Genomic DNA, 24,463 nt, shown 5'->3' with positions numbered 1-24,463 from the left:
CTACTCCAGTACTCTTGCTTGGAAAATCCCATGGACGGAGGAGCCTGGAAGGCTGCAGTCCATGGGGTCGCTGAGGGTCGGGCACGACTGAGCGACTTCACTTTCACTTTTCACTTTCATGCACTGGAGAAGGAAATGGCAAGCCACTCCAGTGTTCTTGCCTGGAGAATCCCAGGGACGGGGGAGCCTGGTGGGCTTCCGTCTATGGGGTCGCACAGAGTCAGACACAACTGAAGTGACTTAGCAGCAGCAGCAGGACTGATAGTCCTAGTTTCCAGCATTCACTCAATGCAAATCACGCTTAAATCACAGGGTAACCAGTCCTGAGAATCTTTTACATGGAAACAACCATTTTTTATTCTGTTTCCTCTTCCTGGGTAGAGAGGTAGTTTAAAGATAAATTAGTGTCCTCTTGATTTCAATAAACTAAAAGGTATCAATCTTTCCATCTACAGCAAAATGTGGATAATGTTATTGAAGAAGTAAAAAATATATGCAGTGTTCTGGGATGTGTGGAGACCAAACAAATTACAGATGCTGTAAATGAACTAAATCTTATTCTTCAGAGAAAGCCAAAGGTAAATACACTCATTTATTACACAGCAATTATTTTAAACCTGAGTTCAATAATTAATTAGGGAGAGTGAAAGACTTTTGATGAACTGGTATATACGTATGTGTGTGTGTGTGTGCGTACGTGTATGCATGTGTTGCTGTTCATATATATTTCAATCATTTGGGGGTAATGAAAACCTACTATACCAAAATGATTTAATTAAAAGGAAATTTCTTATAACTTCGAAGTGTAACTACAATACAACCTTCAAATGAGACTGAAATCTACCCTATAGTCCTACCTAAATAAATGTGCTTATATAATAATATTCACAGGCAAGTGTTTGTATAGGCTATTAATGGCTCTCATGCACACCAGTGTATGCAGAGGTAGGCACCCATGCTTGCTTGGACAAGCATTTATACAGGTAAGAAGAAATCAGTTTTTGTGGTATTTTTTGTTGAATCTTCAAGGCACAGTCCTTCGATGATCTCACATTCTATAATGATTTTCTGGGTTTTCCATTTATAAAAATGAGCATTATATGATTTTTTTTAATCTCAGAAATCTGATGTATATTATATGTGATTATTGCCTAAGAAAAAGATTAGGACATCTGGTTACAATGAATTGTTCAATCTTGTTACTAGTTTAGCAAGTGATAAAGTCAAAAGATATGATACTGCTGATGATAATGACTAATACTTGATAGTGAACTGCAGTAGTATCTTCACTTATATATTACTTCATTTCATTTCATTTTTATTTTATTTCAATTAATCCTCCCAGCAATACCTTGAAGGTGGCATTTTACTGTTCATTTTAGTATTAAAATCTGATGCTTAGAGTGCTGTGTATAGAGGATTAATAAGCAGCAAAATAGAAATTTGAGCCCAGGCCTCTAAACACGCTTCAGTACATGTGAAACTTAATAAAAGAGAGTGACTGCATGCATTCCTTTTCTACATGGATAGGAAAAGCACAAATTCTATTACCTTGAATGCACCAGTCTTGAAATTTCAAAAAGACTGATTTACAAAGTTGTCAATTATACTAATATATATAAATTGTCATACTTTTAGTTTCAAATAGGTGACTGGTAAAAATCAGTAATTTCTTACTATTGGACTTCCTATGTGTTTTTTTCTTCCCCTCAAGTGCAATTGCTTTACAACATTGTGTTAGTTTCTGCTGTACAACGAACTGAATCAGCTATATGTATACATGTTCATTGAATCAGCTATTCGTATACATAAATCTCCTCCCTCTTGAGTCTCCCTCCTACTCTCCCATCTCACCTTTTTAAATCATCACAGAGCACCAAGCTGAGATCCCTATGATATATAGCAACCTCCCACTAGCTATCTATTTACACATGGTAGTGTATATATGGAGAAGGCAATGGCACCCCACTCCAGTACTCTTGCCTGGAAAATCTCATGGATGGAGGAGCCTGGTAGGCTGCAGTCCATGGGGTCACTAAGGGTCAGACACAACTGAGCGACTTCACTTTCACTTTTCACTTTCCTGCATTGGAGAAGGAAATGGCAACCCACTCCAGTGTTCTTGCCTGGAGAATCCCAGGGACAGGGGAGCCTGGTGGGCTTCCGTCTGTGGGGTCGCACAGAGTCGGACACGACTGAAGTGACTTAGCAGCAGCAGCTGCTAATTTCTGAAGCTGTCCTTTTTCTAGGCTGTATTTTTAGGTCAAGTAGCAAAACACCATTTCCTGCCATACCAGAAAATAATTAAGTATTTACTATTTGTAAGTTTTGGCAAAATGAAGAATTATATCACAAATGCAGTTGTACTCCATCTATACTTCATGCTCCCACCTAGCACTGGAAACAATTTTCCATTCTTTAGAATTATATTCCAGAAACTCACATAATATATTTCCATTAAATACACAATAAACAAAATACAAATAAAACATAGAGTCTTACACATCGTGCTGTAAGTGGATGTTACGGTGATTTTAAAATACAAGTTCACACTTCTGAATAAACTCAATTCTAGTTAAGTCATGTTAACATGTTTAACAATCTCACCCACACAGCTGGGGTAAAGATCTTATGTGTTGAGCTTAGTAGTTGAATCTATGCTCAAATGAACTATTTTATCTAAGAGAAATGCTTCTGAGAAGGTTCATGTGAATGATACTCTTCAATGAAAAGTTATATAAATGTTTAATTACATTCTAAACATGACAGAAAACTCTTCTCTCTAAAAGGAATACTCTAGCAAGTTCCTTGTTACAGGAAAACAATTATTCCCTAGTTTGTTTGAGAAATCAAGCTTTTCATTAATTGGATTTCCTTCAAAGCAAACTTGTCAAAGCAAACTTTCCAAAAAAATTTAGTGTCAATTAAAATGGATCTTGTTAGAAAACTGAATTTGCTTTTGGACTGAAATGTAACTTTTAGTGAATCTGTGAATCACCTACCTTACATAGTTTTCATGATAATGAAGTTATAGCCAGTAAATTCTAAACCACTAAAGTAACTGCAGGTGTACAATAAACATAAGCAAACAAGCAAATAAAAACCACCATGCTAATGCACACAGACTTAAATGATAATGAAAAACACAAAATTTCAGATAGTATTTTTTTTAATCCAGGATACAATCTCAAGTATTTGCCTACCAGATTCTCTTTTTAATCCTACAAAATAAAGAAATGAAACTATACAGTGAATCTGTATGATTTTTTTAAGCCTGTATCTAAATGACTGTTAAAATAAGAACTGGACACAGTAAACAGCAAAAATGACAAATCTTTTATGCTAAAATATCAGTCTGTTGTGGAAGGGGGATTGAATTTAGGCATTATCTGTGGGTGTGTGCTGAGTCGCTTCAGTCGTGTCCGACTCTTTGCGACCCTATGGACTGTGGCCAGCCAGGCTTCTTCATTCATGGGATTCTCCAGGAAAGAAACTGGAGTGGGTTGTCATACTCCCCTCCAGGGTATCTTCCCCACCCAGGGATCAAACCTGGGTCTCCTGCATTGCAGGTAGACTTTTTTTTACTGTCTGAGCCACCGGGGAAGCTATTTTGCCACCAGACAATGTCTGCAGAACTGTTCAAATAATACTAAGAAGCGTGAGCTTATGCTAGAATTTTTTTTTTTTCTTGAATCAAATAACAAAGATTGCTGATTATGACAAAAGACTTTTGTTTCAATTAAAACCTTACCTAAATTGTAAATCTTACAATTTAGATTTCCTGCTTAATAGGTAATATTGATATAAGACACCAAGAAATGCATTTTCTTTTTATCATGGCAGAGAAATTTCTGTATGTAGATTGTAGACATTATTGGTTTGGTTTTCCAATATTGTTTTCTGAATAACAAGTGTATCTTTGGACCTATTTTTCTTTTTCAGAATCTTCATCAAAATTCAGACACTTCAGCAAAAGGTAAAACATACGTGCACCCAAATATTTTTTAAATGAACAATTTCTAAAACCAAAAATAACAATTTTTCCAAATTTGGTAGTAACACACACACAAAATATTTCTGAGGGAAAAAACTTTTACTAAAACTCTTTTTACTGATGGTAGTGATTATTCTGCAAGTGAATAAAAATCCACTGCCTTTGAGCCTGAGATTTTTTTTTTTTTAATAAAGTCAAGAAAGCTATAAAGGTAAAAAGAATTCTGAAAATGCTCTTATTACCATTCTAAAAAAATATAAAATTTTATTTAACTAATGATATTCTGATGTAAGAGAAGTCGGAAATGTAGCAGATGTCTTTCTTCAAGGTCATTAATTTCCACTTTAAAATCAAACATCAATTTAATGTATCAGGCAGGAGGATTTGGTTCTGAAATACTTACGTAGTCGCAGATCTGAACCTACAAAACTACTGGAGGACTGGGCCTCTGTTGAAAAGGGTAGATAGTGTGGTGCACAGCAATGAGTCTGGCTTCTAGAATCAGGCAGAACTGGTTTTGAATTCCAACTCTACCCATTTTTTGACTCTGATGGTAAAGAATGAAACTCTCTGATCCTCAGTTTTCCTAATATGAATAAAGGATAGGACAGTATGTAAAGTGCAGGGTGTGGTGAAGATTGCTCTTGTTTGCACTGGCAGATCGTATTTGGCTTATGAACACTTATGAGTATCTTTAAGGAAATGATCTGACTCATAGATGTTCAGCTAACACTGTCAAAGGTGACAGTGAAGCACAAACAATAATTCTGACCTGCCCTCCCATACCCTTAGTGGTTTTCAATAGAAAGTTATGTATAGCAGGATATCCTGTCAACTCTAATTCCCACCACTCAAAAGAAGACACAGTAAGGCCCCTACATATGAACCTTCAAGTTGCAAACTTTGAAAGATGCGAACGTGTGTTCAGGCATGAGTGAAACTGCAGCTTTCCCTCCATCTCCTACCGCTAATGATTCTCCAGCTCCACTATCTCCCACCTCCTCCTCTCCATCTCCAGCCAGTAGCTCTTCTCACCTGTTCATGCAGCGTCAGTCTCTGCATACCAGCTGTTGGACTGTACTACTGTGCTTTTCAAGGTACTGTACTATCAGATTAAAAACATTTTTATTTTTTGTTTACTTTTTATATGTTCAGTTCAGTTCAGTTCAGTTGCTCAGTCGTGTCCGACTCTTTGCAACCCCATGAATCGCAGCACGCCAGGCCTCCCTGTTCATCACCATCTCCTGGAGTTCACTCAGACTCATGTCCATCAAGTCCGTGATGCCATCCAGCCATCTCATCCTCTGTCGTCCCCTTCTCCTCCTGCCCCCAATCCCTCCCAGCATCAGAGTTTTTTCCAATGAGTCAACTCTTCTCATGAGGTGGCCAAAGTACTGGAGTTTCAGCTTTAGCATCATTCCTTCCTAAGAAATCCCAGGGCTGATCTCCTTCTGAATGGACTGGCTGGATCTCCTTGCAGTCCAAGGGACTCTCAAGAATCTTCTCCAACACCACAGTTCAAAAGCATCAATTCTTTGGCACTCAGCCTTCTTCACAGTCCAACTCTCACATCCATACGTGACCACTGAAAAAACCATAGCCTTGACTAGACGGACCTTAGTTGGCAAAGTAATGTCTCTGCTTTTGAATATGCTATCTAGGTTGGTCATAACTTTTCTTCCAAGGAGTAAGCATCTTTTAATTTCATGGCTGCAGTCACCATCTGCAGTGATTCTGGAGCCCCCCAAAAATTAAGTCTGACACTGTTTCCACTGTTTCCCTAACTATTTCCCATGAAGTGATGGGACCGGATGCCATGATCTTCGTTTTCTGAATGTTGAGCTTTAGGCCAACTTTTTCGCTCTCCTCTTTCACTTTTGTGTGAAAAGTATTATAAATCTATTACAGTACAGAACTATATAGTTGATTGTGTTAGCTGGGTACCTAGGCTAACTTTGTTGGACTTACAAACAAATTGGACTTATAAATACACTCTCAGAACTGAACTCATTCATATATAGTGGACTTACTGTATGAAATACATAGGAAGAACTCCCCCACTTCACATCACAGAGGAAAATGGGACAGCAAAGGGTAAGGGCAAAAAACCATTGCTAGTGCAAAAATCCCTATTCCAAGCATTCACATAATAAAACTCCAGAGCACCAACAAGGAAGGGGAGAGATAGACAGCCCCTAACAATTTTTCCAGTAGTCATGCATGGATGTGAGAGTTGGACTGTGAAGAAGGCTGAGTGCCAAAGAATTGATGCTTTTGAACTGTGGTGTTGGAGAAGACTCTTGAGAGTCCCTTGGACTGTAAGGAGATCCAACCAGTCCATTCAGAAGGAGATCAGCGCTGGGATTTCTTTGGAAGGAATGATGCTAAAGCTGAAACTCCAGTATGAAACTGGCCACCTCATGCAAAGAGTTGACTCATTGGAAAAGACTGTGATGCTGGGAGGGATTGGGGGCAGGAGAAGAAGGGGATGACCGAGGATGAGATGGCTGGATGGCATCACCGACTCGATGGACATGAATCTGAGTGAACTCCGGGAGATGGTGATGGACAGGGAAGCCTGGCATCCTGTGATTCATGGGGTCGCAAACAGTCAGGCACGACTGAGCGACTGAACTGAACTGAACTGAACAATTTTTCCTAGCACAGAGTATAAGTAAAGGAACGAGGAGTGAATAAGCCAGAGGTCTGCCTGTATGAAACTGGCCTTTTCTTCCTTTGTATCAGGAATGTTGGAATAAACTCCTCTCATCCTATGTTCTTCAGGGGTCAGGATATGAGAGTCCACAAAACTGCAAGCAATGTTCCCAGGGACTTATAATCCATGCTAAGTCATCACAGAAAAGGAATTAATTCTGGATTAAAAATTCTCCATCTGCAGTTCTCATAAACTTTTCGTAAATCATACTTCTCATTCTATAAGATAAATATATTTTCTAGTATTTTGTTATGTAGAAACACCTTACAGTAGTTTAAAAAGCAGAAAGGAAAAGTGCTGAAATGACAGCAAAATGAAATGCACATTTGCCTGTATATACATGCAGTTGCTTTCTATTTAAGTACTCAGAAATAAAAAGTCTAGAACCCTCTTTACACAAAATGTTGATCTAACAGTAAGCCACTATTATTGATGATTCTGATTCTCATACTTAATATTCTTATGGAGTCTCCGCAATATACTTTGAAGCTAAGAGATCTGATCATACCTGTGCTCTACACCAGCATTCATTAAATCTGGCATGTTGCCTGTTTGTGTAAACAAAGTTTATTTGGAACATGAAAAACAAACCAGATTTTAATACAGATTATGTTTGCAAGGAAAACACAGACTTCTCTGAACAGGGGAAGTGACAAACACCAACACCACAGAGACTATTTTCCATTCAAAAGTAAACTAGAATAAAGTCTTACTTCCTCATTTCCATAAAAATGAAAACAAAACATTCTAATGAATGCATTTTAATCACCTACATATTTTCATTGCTTTTTTTTTTTCTGTTACTACAAGTCTTTTCTCATTGTAAAATCAGGTGCAATAAACATTTTCCCATATTTCACCAAGCGCAGTACTTTAAGTCCTTAATACATTCCTGATGATAACTAAAATGCATTCTTCACCCAGAGTTCTGGAAGAAGCACACATCTCTATACTACCTTAAAGAAGCAAATTCTAATCTAGAACGGTATTTCTGCAAAAAAGTGAAAAGTGAAGTTCGAGTAATTAGCCCAATAATTAAGAGTCTCTAAAATATGTGCTGGGGCTTGAATTAATGAGATCTCTAACTCAACTTTATGATTTATTTTAATGTGCATTCATTTGCACAAGATTGGGAATTATTAGCAAGAAGTCTGTACTTCCTGCTTGAGAATACAATTTGGGGACCAGAGAAACAAGATGTTTTTATAAATTTATAATTCTCTGCCTCCTGTTGTTCAAGAGAAACCCTGTTGGTTGGCCTCCAGAGTTTGATAAGGCCTCTTTAAAGACTATTTTTATGCTCCTTTCCTCTTCTGTTTCATTAATTGCTACTGCTGATTTCTCAGAGAATTTTAATTAGAGCTCTTTCACTCTGCTTGTCACCTCAGGCTGTTTCAACAAAGGACACAATTTTAGAAACACAGCAAGTAAGTAGAATTTGGCCATCTCATAAATTTTGTACAAATTTATGAATAACTAAGTGAATAATAGCATGTGTTGGACAACAACAACAAAATGTTTAATTATGGGCAGAGCTACTGAGGGACAGGATGTGGGAAGAAGCTCCATGCAGAAGCTGGCCTCTTTCCTGGGCAATGGAACACTGCACACATACTATTGGAGGAAGCGTCTAGCTCATTCTGCTAATTTCTTTTCAAACCAACTAATAACCAAAAGAATCTGCCTGCAATGCAGGAAACCCCAGTTGGATTCCTGGGTTGGGAAAGATACCCTGGGGGAGGGCATGGCAACGCACTCCAGTATTCTTGACTGGAGAATCCCCATGGACAGAGGTATCTGGTGGGCTACAATCCATGGGGTTGAAAGAAGTCCTATGCGGCTGAGCAACTAAGCACAGCACACAAGAACCAAAAAGCAATTTCCGTTTTGGAAACTACTTATGAGAAAGTACACGTGTCTCAAAAAAACAATACTGTGTGATGTGACTCCACACTGAATACACTTATGCCAAATTTGTGACTTGTCCCACTTGTTCCATTCATCATCTTTTTATCATCATTATTATTATTGGTCGAACTGCGTGGCTGGTAGGATCTTAGCTTGAATCGCACCTACTGCAGTGTAAGTGTTCGGATTCTTAACTACTGGACCATCCGGGAACCCTGCTCCCACACTTGGTCCCTTTCATAATCTTAATGGACATTTCTTTTTCTATACCTCAAAATATAAAAACCTTTAAATATGGCACAGTAAGTAAAATAAAATGTTATGAGAATTTTTTTAAAATCACAGCAGATCTTGAGAACATAAGATCTAAAGATTCACTTACTTGTTCTGTCAACGTCTCCTCAGCTGCCAAGGGCTTGGCGACCTCGCTCTTCTGGGCTGTGGTCTTGGGGACTCACGGCTGCACATGACCCAGCCGCCCGAGGGGTAGGGAGGCGGGGGAAGGGAGGGCGTGGAAGGAGCCCGCCCTGGACCTGGCATCCGGGACCCCTTCTATGACGTGAGCACCACCAGCCCTGCTCAACCAGTGGGCTAAGAACCTGCAATCTGGAGAGCGAGAACAGGCGTTCAGGCTGGACCACTACAAAGCCAAGGCCAAGCAGCCCTGCTCCGCAACTGACACTGCCAGTATCACGTGGATGCCTGGCTTGAAAAGGCCTGCACTCTGACCCCGGAGTCGTGAACCAGAACTAACTGGTGTCCAACTAGCAAGCTTGGGGTTGAAATGGAAGGAAATGTCCATCGGTCCCTTCCTCGCGCTACAGAAACCTCAGTCATCATCTGCAAACAGGCATGTTCAGCCTCAAACTTAGCTCAGCCCTGCTGGGGGAAGGCTGCCTGTCGAGGCCAATCAGCTCCTGTCTCAGCCCTTCTCCTCCGGGAAATGGAGGCTGTGCAGGAAGCCGAGACGGAAGTCAAATGGAGGCTTGACTTCTGGAGCAGCAACCATGTGCGGAGGCCTAGGATCAGGAGGACGGAGACATAATCTTCTGCCTTTCCCCACACAGGCTGGCTCCGCCCGTCCCTCCGCCAGGGCCCCATCACTTTCCCCGTGGTCCCGCCCAGAAGCCTAGGATTGCTACGGATGCTCAGCAGCACGGGCTTCAGGCCTCTGGATATGGTGTCTCCCGCCCAAGTACCGCCTGGAGGGCCAGCTGTCCTCCGCAGGCCCTCCTCCGCAGCCGGCGGCCGTTCCCAACGTGAGAACCGCCGCCAAGAACACGGTTCCTACGCCTCTGTTCCGCGCTGATGGCACTGCATTTTCATTTAATTTCTCCAGAACAAGGCGGCCGAAAAGGAGAAATATCTGAAATACGGCATTTCTGTACATATTTCTGGCCCAGGATGGATATAGGAACGCAGGGTTTTCTGCCTCACTCTCGTCTACCAAGACCCTCCTGTGGGATTTAAGGAGGCCTTTTGGGGGGACTGAACAAGGCCTGAAGTACCGAGTGGTCTTGATCACAGCCACAGGAGCCTTGCGACCTTCGAGACTTGTCAGCAAAGTCAGGCATGAGTAACCCAGAAGAGTAGAAGGGCTCCATTGATAACACTTCGTATTATACCTTCATCTCTTAAGACTCTTTGCCACTTAAGTATTGTCCATTAAAGAGTTTCTTCTTCTAGGGAAAAAAAGGAATAATTTTTAAAATACAATTTTTTACATGAGGTTATTCACCTAACTACTGAAACAGCATAGTTGAATATTAAAAAATAATTGCAAGTCATGAGCATCTTATGATTTTCTATGCATTGACTACTGCATACAAAATGTCAGCAGTGGGTGTTATTCACCTACCCTGTTAAGGGTCTGACTGCGAATCCTACCCGGAGATGACATTCATCATCCTCAGGTTTCTCCATCCTAATGGCACCAGATTCGTATCAAAGGCCACCAGTTCTGCCCAGTCCATTTCATCAGCCTCTTCTGCTTCTCTTCCTCAGGTTGGAATTTGTCCAACAGAGAGTTTAACAAGAGGGAGAAAACCATTCTCAGAAAAATTTACCTTAAATTTAATGATCAGGGAGCGCTTTTCATGTGCTCTAAACTAAATTGGCATGGCATCTTGCAGACATCCCAAAACTATTGAAACCTGTAGTTAGGCATTTTTATTCATTTTTTTCTTAATTTTTTCTTCCTTCATGACAAGTCACTTTTTTGATAATCAATAGACTCCCTATAAATAACTAATGGTAAAACTCGAGTAAGGCTTCGATTTTGAAGAAATATAGTAAATGTCATAAATATTTTATTCTAAACTTACCTCGGATCCCAGCCATGTACTAGCACTCTTTTTATGGCAGCATAATGTATATGATTAGTGTTCAGTTAATGGCAAACATAGCATAATCAAACTTATTATAATTAATTCCTTAGATGGAGTTTGTTTAAAGTAGGTATAAACCACACAGAAAACATGTCCCTGTCTGAACATTAATTCTAAACAATAATAATCTAGACCAAAAATTTTGTGAATTATAGTTGATCAGAATGCCAAATTGATAACCCAGAATTATGATTTGTGATTAAAGGCTGCACTTCCCAAATTTATGCAATTGAAGAAATGAAAGCTGATTAATTACACTATAGCAGCTACCCCAGGCTGCATACAGAGGCACAGATGGCTAATTGGCTTCAGTTGGTAGAGGGTCATTTTAATTCAGTTTTCTTTAAATTTTGTGATAAAAATTTTCAAAGCTGTAAAGAATGGTTTGTGATAAATATGACCCTTCACAAATGACCTGGTTTCTATCCCTCTCCCCACGCTCCCCCCAGGTTTGATAGAGAAAGTGACAACTGAACTATCCACATCCATCTGTCAGCTAATTGATATCCATTGCAGCAGCTTCTGTGCAGATTTCCAGCCTCTACATGCACCTCTGTATAGTGTCTCCTGTGTAAATCTTGGGCTCCATTCCCACCTTAGCTTCACAGTGTATGCAGCTCACAATATTCCGGAAACCTGGGTGCACAGGTGAGTAGTGATGCCTTTTCCACAAAAGGGTTAATTAGTTTTGTGTCACTTCTAATTGCGTATAATTTGCCTTGTTCTTATTTGCAGAAGCAAGTGTTTCATCTTGAAATTTAATCAGCATGGATGTATCCAAGTTTTTAAAATCATTTACACTTTTATTTCCAGTCCAGTGCACATTCCTTTTCCCTCAAGTCTTCTCCCATTCTCCTATTAAAAATAACTGCATGTTATCAATATATCATAACAGAAACAGAAAGTGCCCATCTTCACATAGCGATTGCCCTAAATTTTTCATTTTTTAAGTTTGAGTTTAAATGACTGATGCCAATTAACACAGGGTGAGAATGCATACACACATACAAGGAGATGGAGAGTATTTAAGAATAGAAAGAAATCACTTTGATCCCTATCAAGTTGTGAATGGTAAATATTTTGTGAGATTAGTACCTTGATAAAGTGAAAATTAGCCAAGAGTTACTTGAGTTACAATAGAAATTAACCACAATTATGCATGGAACATTGCCAGGTTTGAGGTTAATTCTGCTATGTACTATTTTCTTGAATAACATAATTAGAGTAATATTATAATAATTATTTTAAATTCCTTATGGATTAAATCTGTAAGAGAATACTGATTAAATCAAATTAAAGATGATAAGAGAATAGTAATTTTCTAATGGATTTATTGAACCCATTGCACTTAGCATCTCAAAGAAAGGCTAAAAGAAACAGTTTTAGTAAAAAGAGAGATACTTTTATCTTGGTCTGTATTTTTACAAATGGAAACTGTGCAAAATTTATGAGTCAATTATAATACAAATTTTACCTTTGTATGTAAAAAAGAAAAATGACCATCTATGTATCTCACATAAACGTTCTTTAAAATCCATGGAAGGATTCTTTTACACTTTCTCTTTCTTAATTTTATGAAGTGTTTCAGGAGGAGGATGTATAATGTTACAAACTGCTACTCAAATGTTTTCATAATTTTTAAACCTTTAGTATACCCTTATTGATTCTAATTCACCTGGAAAAACTATGTAGCCAGATAAATACTGAGAAAGCTATATACACAGAGCTTCTGTTTATGTATGTGGGAAATCTAGTCTTGTTTATTTTTCTATTGTTTCTCTATTTTGTTTTACTTATTTTGCTCCTGATCTTTATTATTTTCTTTCTTCTTTTAATTTTTATCTTAATTTGTTTTTTGTTTTCTGGTTCCTTGAGTATAAATTCATATTGTTTATTTGTGAACTTCTTTCATTTTTAATTTTTTAAATCTGTTTTTAAAATTTTTATTGCAGCATAGTTGATTTACAATGTTTTGTTAGTTTCTGCTGTAAAGTGAATCAGTTATACATATACATGTATCCACTCTTAAAGATTCTTTTCCCATGTAGGTCATTACAGAGTATTGAAAAGACTTCCCTGTGCTATACAGTAGGTCCTTATTAGTTATCTACTTTATAAATGTATAGTTGTGTGTATATATCAATCCCAATCTCCCAATTTATACCTCCCCTCCCCCACTTTCCTGGCTGGTAACCATAAGTTTGTTTTCTGCATCTGTGACTCTATTTCTATTTTGTAAATAAGGTCATGTGTGTGTGTTAAGTCGCTTCAGTTGTGTCTAACTCTTTGCAACCCTTTGGGCTGTAGCCTACCAGGCTTCTCTGTCCATGGGATTTTCCAAGCGAGAATACTGGAGTGGGTTGCCTTGCCCTTCTCCAGGGGATCTTCCCAATCCAGGGATGGAACCCATATCTCTTAACGTCTCCTGAATAGGCAGGTGAGTTCTTTACCACTAGTGCCACTTGGAAAGCCCAAATAAGATCATTTATACATTTTTTTTTTGTTTAGATTCCACTTATAAGTGGTATCACACAATTTTTGTCTTTCTCTGTCTAACTTAGTATGAAAATTTCTAAGTTCATTCATGTTGCTGTAAATGGCATTATTTTATTCTTTTTACGACTGAGTATTATTCCACTGTATATGTGTATCCCATCTTTATCCATTCCTCCACTGATGGACATTTAGGTTGCTTCCATGTCCTAGCTACTGTAAATATTGTTGCAGTAAACACTGGGGTACATGGTTTTCTCCAGATATATGGCCAGGAATGGGATTGCTGGATCATATGGTAGCTCCATATTTAGCTTTTTAGGGAATCTACATACTGTTCTCCATAGTGGCAATACCAGTTTACGTTCTCACCAACAGTGTAGGAGAGTTCCCTTTCCTCTACACCTTCTCCAGCACTTAATGTTTGTAGACTGTCTGATAATGGCTGTTCTGACCAATGTGAGGTGGTACCTTATTGTAGTTTTTATTTGATCTTTCTTCTTTTAATGTAAGCATTTATTGCTTTAAACTTCTTTTTCAGAACTGATTTTTCTATATCTCGTAAGTTTTGTTATGGTGTGTGTTTTCACATTTTACGGTATTTTCTAATTTCCCTTTTGATTTCTGTTTGACACATTGGTTTTTCGAAAGTACTCATTTCTACTGCATGATCTCACTTATGTAGAATCTGAAAAACAAACAAAATGAAAACAGACTCTCAGAGAACAACAAGTGGTTGCCAGAAGGAAAGGGGTGGGTTGGGGGTGAAATAGGTGAGGAGGATTAAGTGGTATAAATCTCCAGTTATATAACTGATAAGTCACATGGATGTATTAATAATATACAGCATAAGAAACATGGATCAATGATATTGTAATACCTTTGTATGAGGACAGATGGTTACTTAACTTATCATTGTCATCAATGTATGCAAACATCAGGTCATTATGTCGTACACCTGGAACTAATGTAATATTGTGTGTTAGTTGCTCAGTCGTGCCCGACTCTTTGCCACCCCATGGACTGCAATCCACCAGGTTCCTCTGTCCATGAGATTTTCCAGGCAAGGATACTGGAGTGTGTTGCCATTTCCTTCTCCACGGGATCTTCCCAACCCAGGGACTGAACTCGGGTCTCTTGCACTGCAGGCAAATTCTTTACTGACTGAGCTACTAGGGAAGCCCAATGTAATATTGTACAATAACTATATTTCAGTAGAATAAAAAAAAAGAAACAGAAACTAAGAAGTGTTAATTAACATTAATTTGAGAATTTTTCCAGGTTTTTTTTTTTTTTTTCCTGCCACTGATTTCTACTTGTATTCCATTGTGGTCAAAAATATACTTGGCATGATTTCAGTTTTTTAAAATTTGTTAAGACTTGTTCCATGACCAATTTTGTGATCTGTGCTAGAGAAAGATCCAAGCTTGAGAAGAATGTATATTGCCCTGAGGTTAGGTGGAATGTTCTATGTCTACTAGGTTCATTTGGACTATAGGGTTATTAAAACCCTCTGTTTCCTTATTGAGCTTCTTTCTGATTGTTCTATTAATTGTAACCAGTATTGAGATCTTCTGTTATTATTGTGTTATTTTCTAATTCTCCTTTTCATCCCTTCAGTGTTTGCTTAAGATATTTGCTTCAATTTGGGGTGCATGTATATTTACAGCTATTGTATCCTGTTAGTAAATTGACCTCTTTAACATTATATAATGTTTTTGTCTGTTGTGACAGCTTTAACTTAAAGTCTATTTTGTCTTGCATAAGTATGGCCACTCCTGCTCTTTTGATTATCATATATGGAATATCTTTTTCTGTCCTTTCACTTTCAGGTGTGTCCTTAAATATAGACAGCATATGGTTGGATCTTTTTTACTAATCCATTCAATTATGCTGTTTCTTCTCATTGTAGAATTTAATTTATATCTAATATAATTAATGATAGAGAAGGACTTACTTTTGCCATTTTTTTGCATCGTTATCTGTTTTGTAGCATTTTTGTCCCTCTTTTCCTGTTTTGCCACTTTCCTTAGTGTCCTGATGAATTTTTATAATGATACACTTCAATTCCTTTCTTAATTTCTTTTGTGTATCATCTATATTGTGGTTGCTTTCTTTGTGGTGACAATGGGCCTTACATAATACATATTATATTTAAAACATTGTTTAATAACTTCACTTTTTAAAATTTTGTTACAACTTCACTTTCATTTCAGTTCAGTCGCCCAGTCATGTCTGACTTTTTCCAACCCTATGAATCACAGCACACCAGGCCTCCCTGTCCATCACCAACTCCCGGAGTTCACTCAAACTCATGTCCGTCAAGTCGGTGATGCCATCTAGCCATCTCATCCTCTGTCGTCCCCTTCTCCTCCTGCCCTCAATCTTTCCCAGCATCAGGGTCTTTTCAAATGAGTCAGTTCTTCACATCAGGTGGCCAGAGTATTAGAGTTACGGTTCAACATCAGTCCTTCCAATGAACATGCAGAACTGGTCTCCTTTAGGATGGACTGGTGGCATCTCCTTGCAGTCCAAGGGACTCTCAAGAGTCTTCTCTAACACCACAGTTCAAAAGCATCAATTCTTCGGCACTCAGCTTTCTTCACAGTCCAACTCTCACATCCATACATGACCACTGGAAAAACCATAGCCTTGACTAGACAGACCTTTGTTGGCAAAGTAATGTCTCTGCTTTTCAATACTTCACTTTCAGTTCAGTTCAGTCACTCAGTCGTGTCCGACTCTCTGTGACACCATGAATCTCAGCACTCCAGGCCTCCCGGTCCATCACCAACTCCTGGTGTTCACTCAGACTCACACCCATCGAGTCTGTGATGCCATCCAGCCATCTCATCCTCTGTTGTCCCCATTCTCCTCCTGCCCCCAAACCCTCCCAGCATCAGAGTCTTTTCCAAAGAGTCAACTTTTCGCATGAGGTGGCCAAAGTACTGGAGTTTCAGCTTTAGCATCATTCCTTCCAAAGAAATCCCAGGGCTGATCTCCTTCAGAATGCATTGGTTGGATCTCCCTGCAGTCCAAGGGACTCTCAAGAGTCTTCTCCAACACCACAGTTCAAAAGCATCAATTCTTTGGCACTCAGCCTTCTTAACAGTCCAACTCTCACATCCATACATGACCACAGGAAAAACCATAGCCTTGACTAGATGGACCTTAGTTGGCAAAGTAATATCTCTGCTTTTGAATATGCTATCTAGGTTGGTCATAACTTTAATTCCAAGGAGTAAGTGTCTTTTCATTTCATGGCTGCAATCACCATCTGCAGTGATTTTGGAGCTCAAATAAATAAGTAAATAAATAAATAAAAAGTCTGACATCAATGTTTCCCCATCTATTTCCCATGAAGTGATAGGACCAGATGCCATGATCTTCGTTTTCTGAATGTTGAGCTTTAAACCAACCTTTTCACTCTCCTCTTTTACTTTCATCAAGAGGCTTTTTAGTTCTTCTTCACTTTCTGCCATAAGGGTGGTGTCATCTGCATATCTGAGGTTATTGATTTTTCTCCTAGCAATCTTGATTTCAGCTTGTGCTTCATCCAGCCCAGCATTTCTCATGATGTACTCTAAATATAAGTTAAATAAGCAGGGTGACAATATACAGCCTTGACGTGCTCCTTTTCCTATTTGGAACCAGTCTGTTGTTCCATGTCCAGTTCTAACTGTTGCTTCCTGACCTGCATACAGATTTCTCAAGAGGTAGGTCAGGTGGTCTGGTATTCCCATCTCTTGAAGAATTTTCCACAGTTTATTGTGATTCACACAGTCAAAGGCTTTGGCATAGTCAATAAAGCAGAAGTAGATGATTTTCTGGAACTCTCTTGCTTTTTCCATGATCCAGCGGATGTTGACAATTTGATCTCTGGTTCCTCTGCCTTTTCTAAAACCAGCTTGAACATCAGGAAGTTCACAGTTCACATATTGCTGAAGCCTGGCTTGGAGAATTTTGAGCATTACTTACTTAGCGTGTGAGATGAGTGCAATTGTGCGGTAGTTTGAGCATTCTTTAGTCATATACAAATTCTCTACTCTTCTTCCTTCATCATACTTTGTGTTACTAAGACCACAAATTGCATCTTCTTAAATTTTATATATTGTTATCATTAAAGTTTTCTATACTTTGTCCCTTTAAATGCTATAGCAGAGTTAAAAGTTATTCATGTATCACCATTACAGTCTTACAGTATTCTGTTTTTGTCTATGTGCTTCCCTTTACCAGCAAGCTTTCCTACTTTTATGCTCTGCTGTTGCTATCTAGCATCCTTTCATTTCCACTTGAAGGATTCCCTTTAGCATTTCATGTTGAGTGAGGTCTAGTGATGATGAACTCCCTCAGCTTTTTACCTGAGGAAGTATTTATTTCGCCTTCATTTTTGAAGGACAGCTTTGCCAGATACATTTTTTTTTTTCTTTCAGAACTTTGAATATATCATCTCACTCCCTCTGGCCTTCAAGGTTTCTGCAGAGAAATCTGCTGAAAAACTGATGAGATCCCTTTTATGTGGCAGATCACTTTTCTCTTGCTGCTTTCAAAGTTCTCTCTTTGTGTTTGACTTCCAATAGTTTAATTTTAATGTGTTTTAGTATGGTCTTCCTTCGGCTCATCCTAGTTTAGACCATTAGGCTTCTTGAAATTCGATGTCCATTTCATTTCCCACAATTAATAAGTTTTCAGCCATTATTTCTTCAGATCAGCTTTCTGCCTTTTTCTCTCAGTCATCTTCTGGGACTCAAATAATGTGTTTGTTTGTCCTATTGGTTGTGTCCCGTAAGTCCCTTAGACTTTCTCCACTCTTCATTTTTCTTGTTTCTCTGAATAATTTCAAATACCTACGACTGAGCTTACTGATTTTTTCTTCTGCCTGATCCAGTATGTTCTTGAATCCACCTGTTGATTTTTTTCAACTCAGTTGTTGTATTCTTCAGCTCCAAAATTTCTTCTTAATATTTTTCTTTTTTTTTAATATTCTTATTTTGTTTATGCATTATTTTTCTGAGCTTATTGAGCATGTGTGTGTATATATATGTATATATTTTATTCTTTGTTGGGTAGTTCATATGCTTCCATTTCTTTAAGATTGTTTTCTGGAGATTTTTCTTTTAGCATAAACCAACTCTCCACAATTTTGATGTATTCATAACATTTCATGAAGTTGGTCAATATGGTGATGTCAGAACTTACCCTTTTCTGAGGGAAATAAAAGAGTGTTAGTTCTGTGTCTGCACTTGTTGCTTTAATTCATCCGTTATAAAGGTCTTTGCTTTCCAGCCCTGGTACCATTTTATGTTGATATCCTTAAATAAACTTGGCTTTCCAGTGAACAACACTTGAGCGTTGTTTGCACTTTCTCTTTGATTTCTAATTTTGTTCTTTCACTGAGAGACCTGGTAGAGAAACAACTGGAGGATCTTTGTAATGTCAGTTAGATTCATACAAAATTATTGACTTTGCAGATAGTAAGTTTATCTAGCCTAACCTCATTTTTCATCCTTTCATTCTCAGAAATGATTTAGAAATGCATTTTGACTCTCAGGGCTTCCCTGTGGCTCAGTTGGTAAAGAATCTGCCTGCAATGTAGGAAACCTGGGTTCGATCCCTGGGTTGGGAAGATCCCCTGGAGAAGGGAAAGGCTACCCACTCCAGTATTTTGGCCTGGAAAATCCCATGGACTATACATGGACAATAAAGTCCATGGGGTCACAAAGAGTTGGACACGACTGAGCAACTTTCAGTTCACTTCTGGAGATTTATCTTGTTCCTTTGATTGGGCCCATGTTTGCCTCTTTCATTGTATACCTTGTTTTACTTTGTATTGAGATTTGAGCATTAAAAAAAACAAAAAACAAAAAATAGCTACCTCTCCCAGTCCTTATGGACTGGTTTCATACAAGGAAAGAATTGTTGCTTTAAAAAAAGATGCATAACGTGAGAGTTGTGAGTTCAAGTTTTATTTGGCGCCATATGAGGACTCTAGTCTGCAAGAGAGCACCTCAGATAGCTCTGAAAAACAGCTCCAAAGAGGCAGGGGGAACGGACAGCATATATGTGACTTTGGTGAAGGGGGAGTACATGCAATCAAGCACATATTTTTTGTAGAAAGCTTCTGTTGGTTTTGTGAAGCTTCTGCTAGTCATGATAAATGATCATTTTAGTGCTTTTCAAGATATGAAGGATTTTAGTGTTTTTTGAGATATGAGGAAAATCAAGCATGAGGCTCATAAACTCAGTTTCTGAAAATATCTTACTATCAATAAGACCTGTCCTTGCCAGTTTCCAGAAACACAGAGTGCCTCATTTCTGCTGTCTACCCTGAACTCCTTCAGGGGGTGTTGGAGGTCAGCAATTGCAGTAGCATGTGATTTAATCCTTGCAGAGGTAGATGGCAAGCATCCATGGCACATGCCAATTTGTGGTTGACCAAATGTTACCAATCAGCTAGAGATTTGGTGATTTTCAAACCTTTCTTGTAGGTGCATCCTCCCTGGATTTGTGTGTGTCAATTCACACTCAGAGAGGTTTTACTTCTTTTGTCAAGAACTTGAATTTCTTGTTTCATCCAGTGTCAGCCTGTGGTCCTTCCTGCTGGTTCTCCTTAAGCTGCCCAGCTCTTTTTTGTTCTCAGTTGGGCGCCAGCATTCAGAGTGTGCCTGGTCCCATAGATGCTCTGGTGATGAGACATAAACCAGACCCTCACACAGCTTCCAAAGAAAGCCAAACTGTTGGATGCACACTGCAGTCTCCCTGCTCCCCCTCTCTTCCTGCCAATTCAGAGATCATCAGATTGCATCAGCCTCTGCCTACAGTCCCACAAATCCTCTGGAGCAGCAGCAAGCCTCCCAGCTCTTTTTTGTTCTCCTAAATCCCATGGCCCCTGGGATATCATATCCTATTGGAATCACAATCCAGATCTTTCCCATGGGAGATGCTGGGAGTTGGGGGGTTTCTCCTATTCACTTTGCACTGAGCTCGGGGAAGTGGTGAGTTAGTTTGTGCTAGTTTAGACCACTAGCTGCCTTTGTTTTCTGTTCAGCACTCAGATTCAGGCAGGAGAGAAACCAGTCCCTTGGATAAACCCCTAAAAAGTCTGAATGTCAGACATATGTTCCAGTCTTCTATTTCCCACCCCAGGGAAAAGATGGGAGTTAGGAATTCTCTCCTGGTCACATGACACTCTGCTGGGAGAAAGGGCTCTGCAAAATGAGTGCCATGAATTTTCCTACTGATTTCATTGTGACTGGTTTTGTGCTTGGGTGCAAGAGCCTTTTAACTTGTTTCTGGATTTCTTGCAAAGGAAACTGATCCATGTATTGTTGAATTGGTGTCTCCAGCAGGGGAAAGAGGGTCTAGGACTTCCCATTATTCTTCAATTTTGCTGAAGCCGCCAAACATAAATTCTTAGTAATTTTTAAAGTACACTCTGTACAAACAAACATCACTTTATCATTTGACTTTTAACTATAAAATAACTGACCCACATAGAAAACTGCTTCCTTCACAGTGTTCAACTTATTGAATCAATATTGTTTCTTTTTAGCTATAAAGCATTTTCTTTCTCCTGTTGGCTTACATACGCTGGAAAGAAGCTGTGCCAAGTGAGAAACTGCAGAAATATTCCTGTCAAAAAGTTGTTCTTTTCCTTGGTCAACTGGAATGAAACGTAAGTTTAATCTTTATTCTGGAAGGATTATTTGTCTAATAAAGACCAGGGTTCCTTCCACTTCCCCTCTCCCCTGCTGCTTCTAAGTGAAAGATATATATATATATATTTTTTTTAATGTAGCTGCTTGATTTGATTCAGAGATGTGGTAAATATGCTAAGCATACTAGGTAACTGACTTCAATTCAACAGATTAAAGGTGCCTTTAAAAATCTAGATAAATATCCAATCTATATTGTTGAGCTGCTCAAAGAGGGAAATTGGGAAAAGGAGAATTATAAATCATTTGTAGACTGGGGATAAAAGAAATACCCTCTGTTGGTATTGGAGGGAGATAGATTTCAGTTATAACAAAGAAGAAAGATGTCACCTAATGATATATGTAATCTCCATTTTCTCCCAAAAGCCAATTGCAAATTTATTTAAGCAATCAAGTTTTTGTACAGTAACTATCTATGCATTGTGTAAAATGTCCTCTAATTTGGGATAATCAACTCCTACCAAGATCTTTATCTATCTATCTATTTATTTATTTAATTTTCAGATTTTATCCCTAACAGCTAAAGCAGCACCAGACACAGTAAAAGTCCAGCAAATGTGGCTTGGCAAGTGAATGAATGTTATGTAATAAGTGACTCCCCAAAAATATATTAACCAGCTCAATTACTAGCATTAGGATACCCTGGTTCGGTTCCTGGGTCAGGAAGATCCCATGCAGAAGGAAACAGCTACCCACTCCAGTTTTCTGGCCTGGAGAATTCCATGGACTGTATAGTCCATGGGGTCACAAAGTGTTGGACACGACTGAGTGACTTTCACTTTTCTTCTGACTTAATTAAAGCTTATCCATGGTTGTTTTCAACTGACATATATAAGCCATCTTTTAAACAATTCAAAAGAAAAATTTCCTAATTCTAAAATCACATGAAGAAGAGAGACTCAATGGGAAAAAGAACATTCGAGATTATATGAGAAATAAAGTGAAATTATAGCTTCCATCCTGACACAAAATTATGAAAACTAAATAGAAAGTCAATTACAGGTAAAAGAGAATATTCAAGAAAGTACTGTGCATGTCACAAAATCATCAACATTTTATGTTGAGTTTCAGAGCTTCTTTTTAAGCTGAGAAATAGTCCACATTACATTGAATGAATATTATAACTGTGAAAAAATATGAATGATAAGAACAACTTTTGGATAACTAAATGTGTGATAATTTAATTTTCAATAGTCTAAATTTTGCTAATATTGAAAAATAAATTTTCTTTAGCCTTTCCGTTGTTTTCTCTTCTTCCTTTTTTTAAAAAAATTGGTTCATTAGAGGATAATTGCTTTACAATATTTTGCTGGTTTCTGCCACATATTAACTTGGCCCACGTCCCACAACCAGCGAATGACAGAACCAGTGCTCAGATGCACTCTGACTCCAAAACTGAGGTTTTTACTGTGATTTTCATACTTTCTTACAACATATAAAACCCTAGGCTGAATATTTATATTCTGCAAATAGTTCTTAATCTTGAACTTAAAAAAATAATACCTCTGCTTTATTGTTTCAACAGCAGCTAGCTATGCCATTTTTCTCTCTACTTTGCAGCAAAACCCTTCCAAAGAGTTGTCTGTATTCACTTTCTTCAGCTTTTTCCCCTGCTTTAAAACATACTCCAGTCAGGCTTTCATCATCTCTTTTCCACTGAAATTGATCGTTAGAGTCACCAGTGACCTGCAGAGCTAAATCTGACGTTTGTTTCTCTGTCTTCATTTTACATAATCTATTAAGAGCTGTTTCCCACATTCTTTTAGCTTTCTGCCTCCCTCACTGGACATTCCTTCTCCGTATCCTTTTCTTCTCCCAGACTGCTCATAGTCCTAGCCCTCAAGCTTCCTCTGTTCTATCTATATTTATAGGCTTAGTTTTCTCTTATAGTCACACAGCATTAAATGCCATCTGTATGCCAGCGACTCCCAAATTTATATCACCAACCCAGGCATCGGTCACAAACTTCGTACTTATTCACTCAACATGTCTAAAACTAAACTCTTGATCTTACACTCCAAATTTGTCCTACCCATGGATGGCCACCCTGGATGATCATTTCCAGTTTGGGTTGTTTAGATCAGATCCTTAGCCTGAATTTCCTTCTCTCAGACCCATGTCTCGGATATCCTACTGGCTCTCTCCTCAGAATATTTCCAGAGTGTTACTTCTTGTTACTTTCCTTTGTCTAGGCCACCATCATATCTCCCCTGTATTCCTACAACTGCCTTGTAATAGTCACCCTACTTCTCTTGCACCTTTATAATGCTTCTCATACAACAGCTCAAGTAACATCTTTTAAAATGTGAGTCAGGCTACCTCACTCTGCTGTTTTATAATCCTGAAATGGCTCCCCCTTTCACTCAGACAAAAGTCAAAGTCCTTACAATGGTCCATTATTTTATATCAGTATTAATAGGGGAATTCTATACAGTGTGACTTTTTAAATCTCCCAATTTCTCTATCAAAAAGTTATTCTGATTTTAGAAAAACTGTCTTATATGGAAGCAAAGAATGTTTAAGAAAAAAATTAGTTTTTACTCATTTTTAAAAAGTAGAGTAAGGCGAGCATATGGTTAAAATTTGAAGTTTGTAGATATAGAGAAGCAATCTTACTTCACTTATTGAATTAGCTCAAAGTATTTTTCTTCCTTTTTTGTGTAAAGTTCATTCCTTTGATTTTTCAATAGCCATGTAGAAGTTAATAAAAAGGATTTCTCAGTGACTGTGAGATTATTCTGGCTTAAAAATCCATATGTATTCAAGAAAATGAATAAATAACTATAAAATATATATTCTTACTCTAGAAGAATTTATTTTTGTTAATAAAAATGACAAAATGGAGATTGGCAGTAACTATCCACTGTAACTTATCGAATGTTTTGTCATTCTTGATTTGAAAAGCTCACTAATAAGTGAAGTTACACATGAAGAAGAGAGACTCAATGGGAAAAAGAACATTCCAGATTATATGAGAAATAAAGTGAAATTATAGCTTCCATCCTGACACAAAATTATGAAAACTAAATAGAAAGTCAATTACAGGTAAAAGAGAATATTCAAGAAAGTACTGTGCATTTCACAAAATCATCAACATTTTATGTTGAGTTTCAGAGCTTCTTTTTAAGCTGAGAAATAGTCCACATTACACTGAATGAATATTATAACTGTGAAAAAATATGAATGATAAGAACAACTTTTGGATAACTAAATGTGTGATAATTTAATTTTCAATAGTCTAAATTTTGCT

At 38.1% G+C, this 24,463-nt stretch overlaps 1 protein-coding gene across 1 annotated transcript in view; it reads left to right on the top strand.

The window, feature by feature from the left end:
- Positions 1 to 24,463, top strand: part of PIK3C2G (phosphatidylinositol-4-phosphate 3-kinase catalytic subunit type 2 gamma) — a 487,933-nt gene that overhangs the window by 121,421 nt on the left and 342,049 nt on the right. The window contains exons 9-12 of the mRNA XM_068970622.1: positions 456 to 578; positions 3,943 to 3,976; positions 11,455 to 11,653; positions 21,051 to 21,173. Of these exons, the coding sequence (XP_068826723.1) occupies positions 456 to 578; positions 3,943 to 3,976; positions 11,455 to 11,653; positions 21,051 to 21,173 (479 nt within the window). The remainder of the gene's footprint in view (positions 1 to 455; positions 579 to 3,942; positions 3,977 to 11,454; positions 11,654 to 21,050; positions 21,174 to 24,463) is intronic.

The sequence above is a fragment of the Capricornis sumatraensis genome, chromosome 4 (assembly GCF_032405125.1).
Source record: "Capricornis sumatraensis isolate serow.1 chromosome 4, serow.2, whole genome shotgun sequence".
Lineage (NCBI taxonomy): Eukaryota > Metazoa > Chordata > Mammalia > Artiodactyla > Bovidae > Capricornis > Capricornis sumatraensis.
This window is presented reverse-complemented; position numbering and strand designations above follow the sequence as displayed.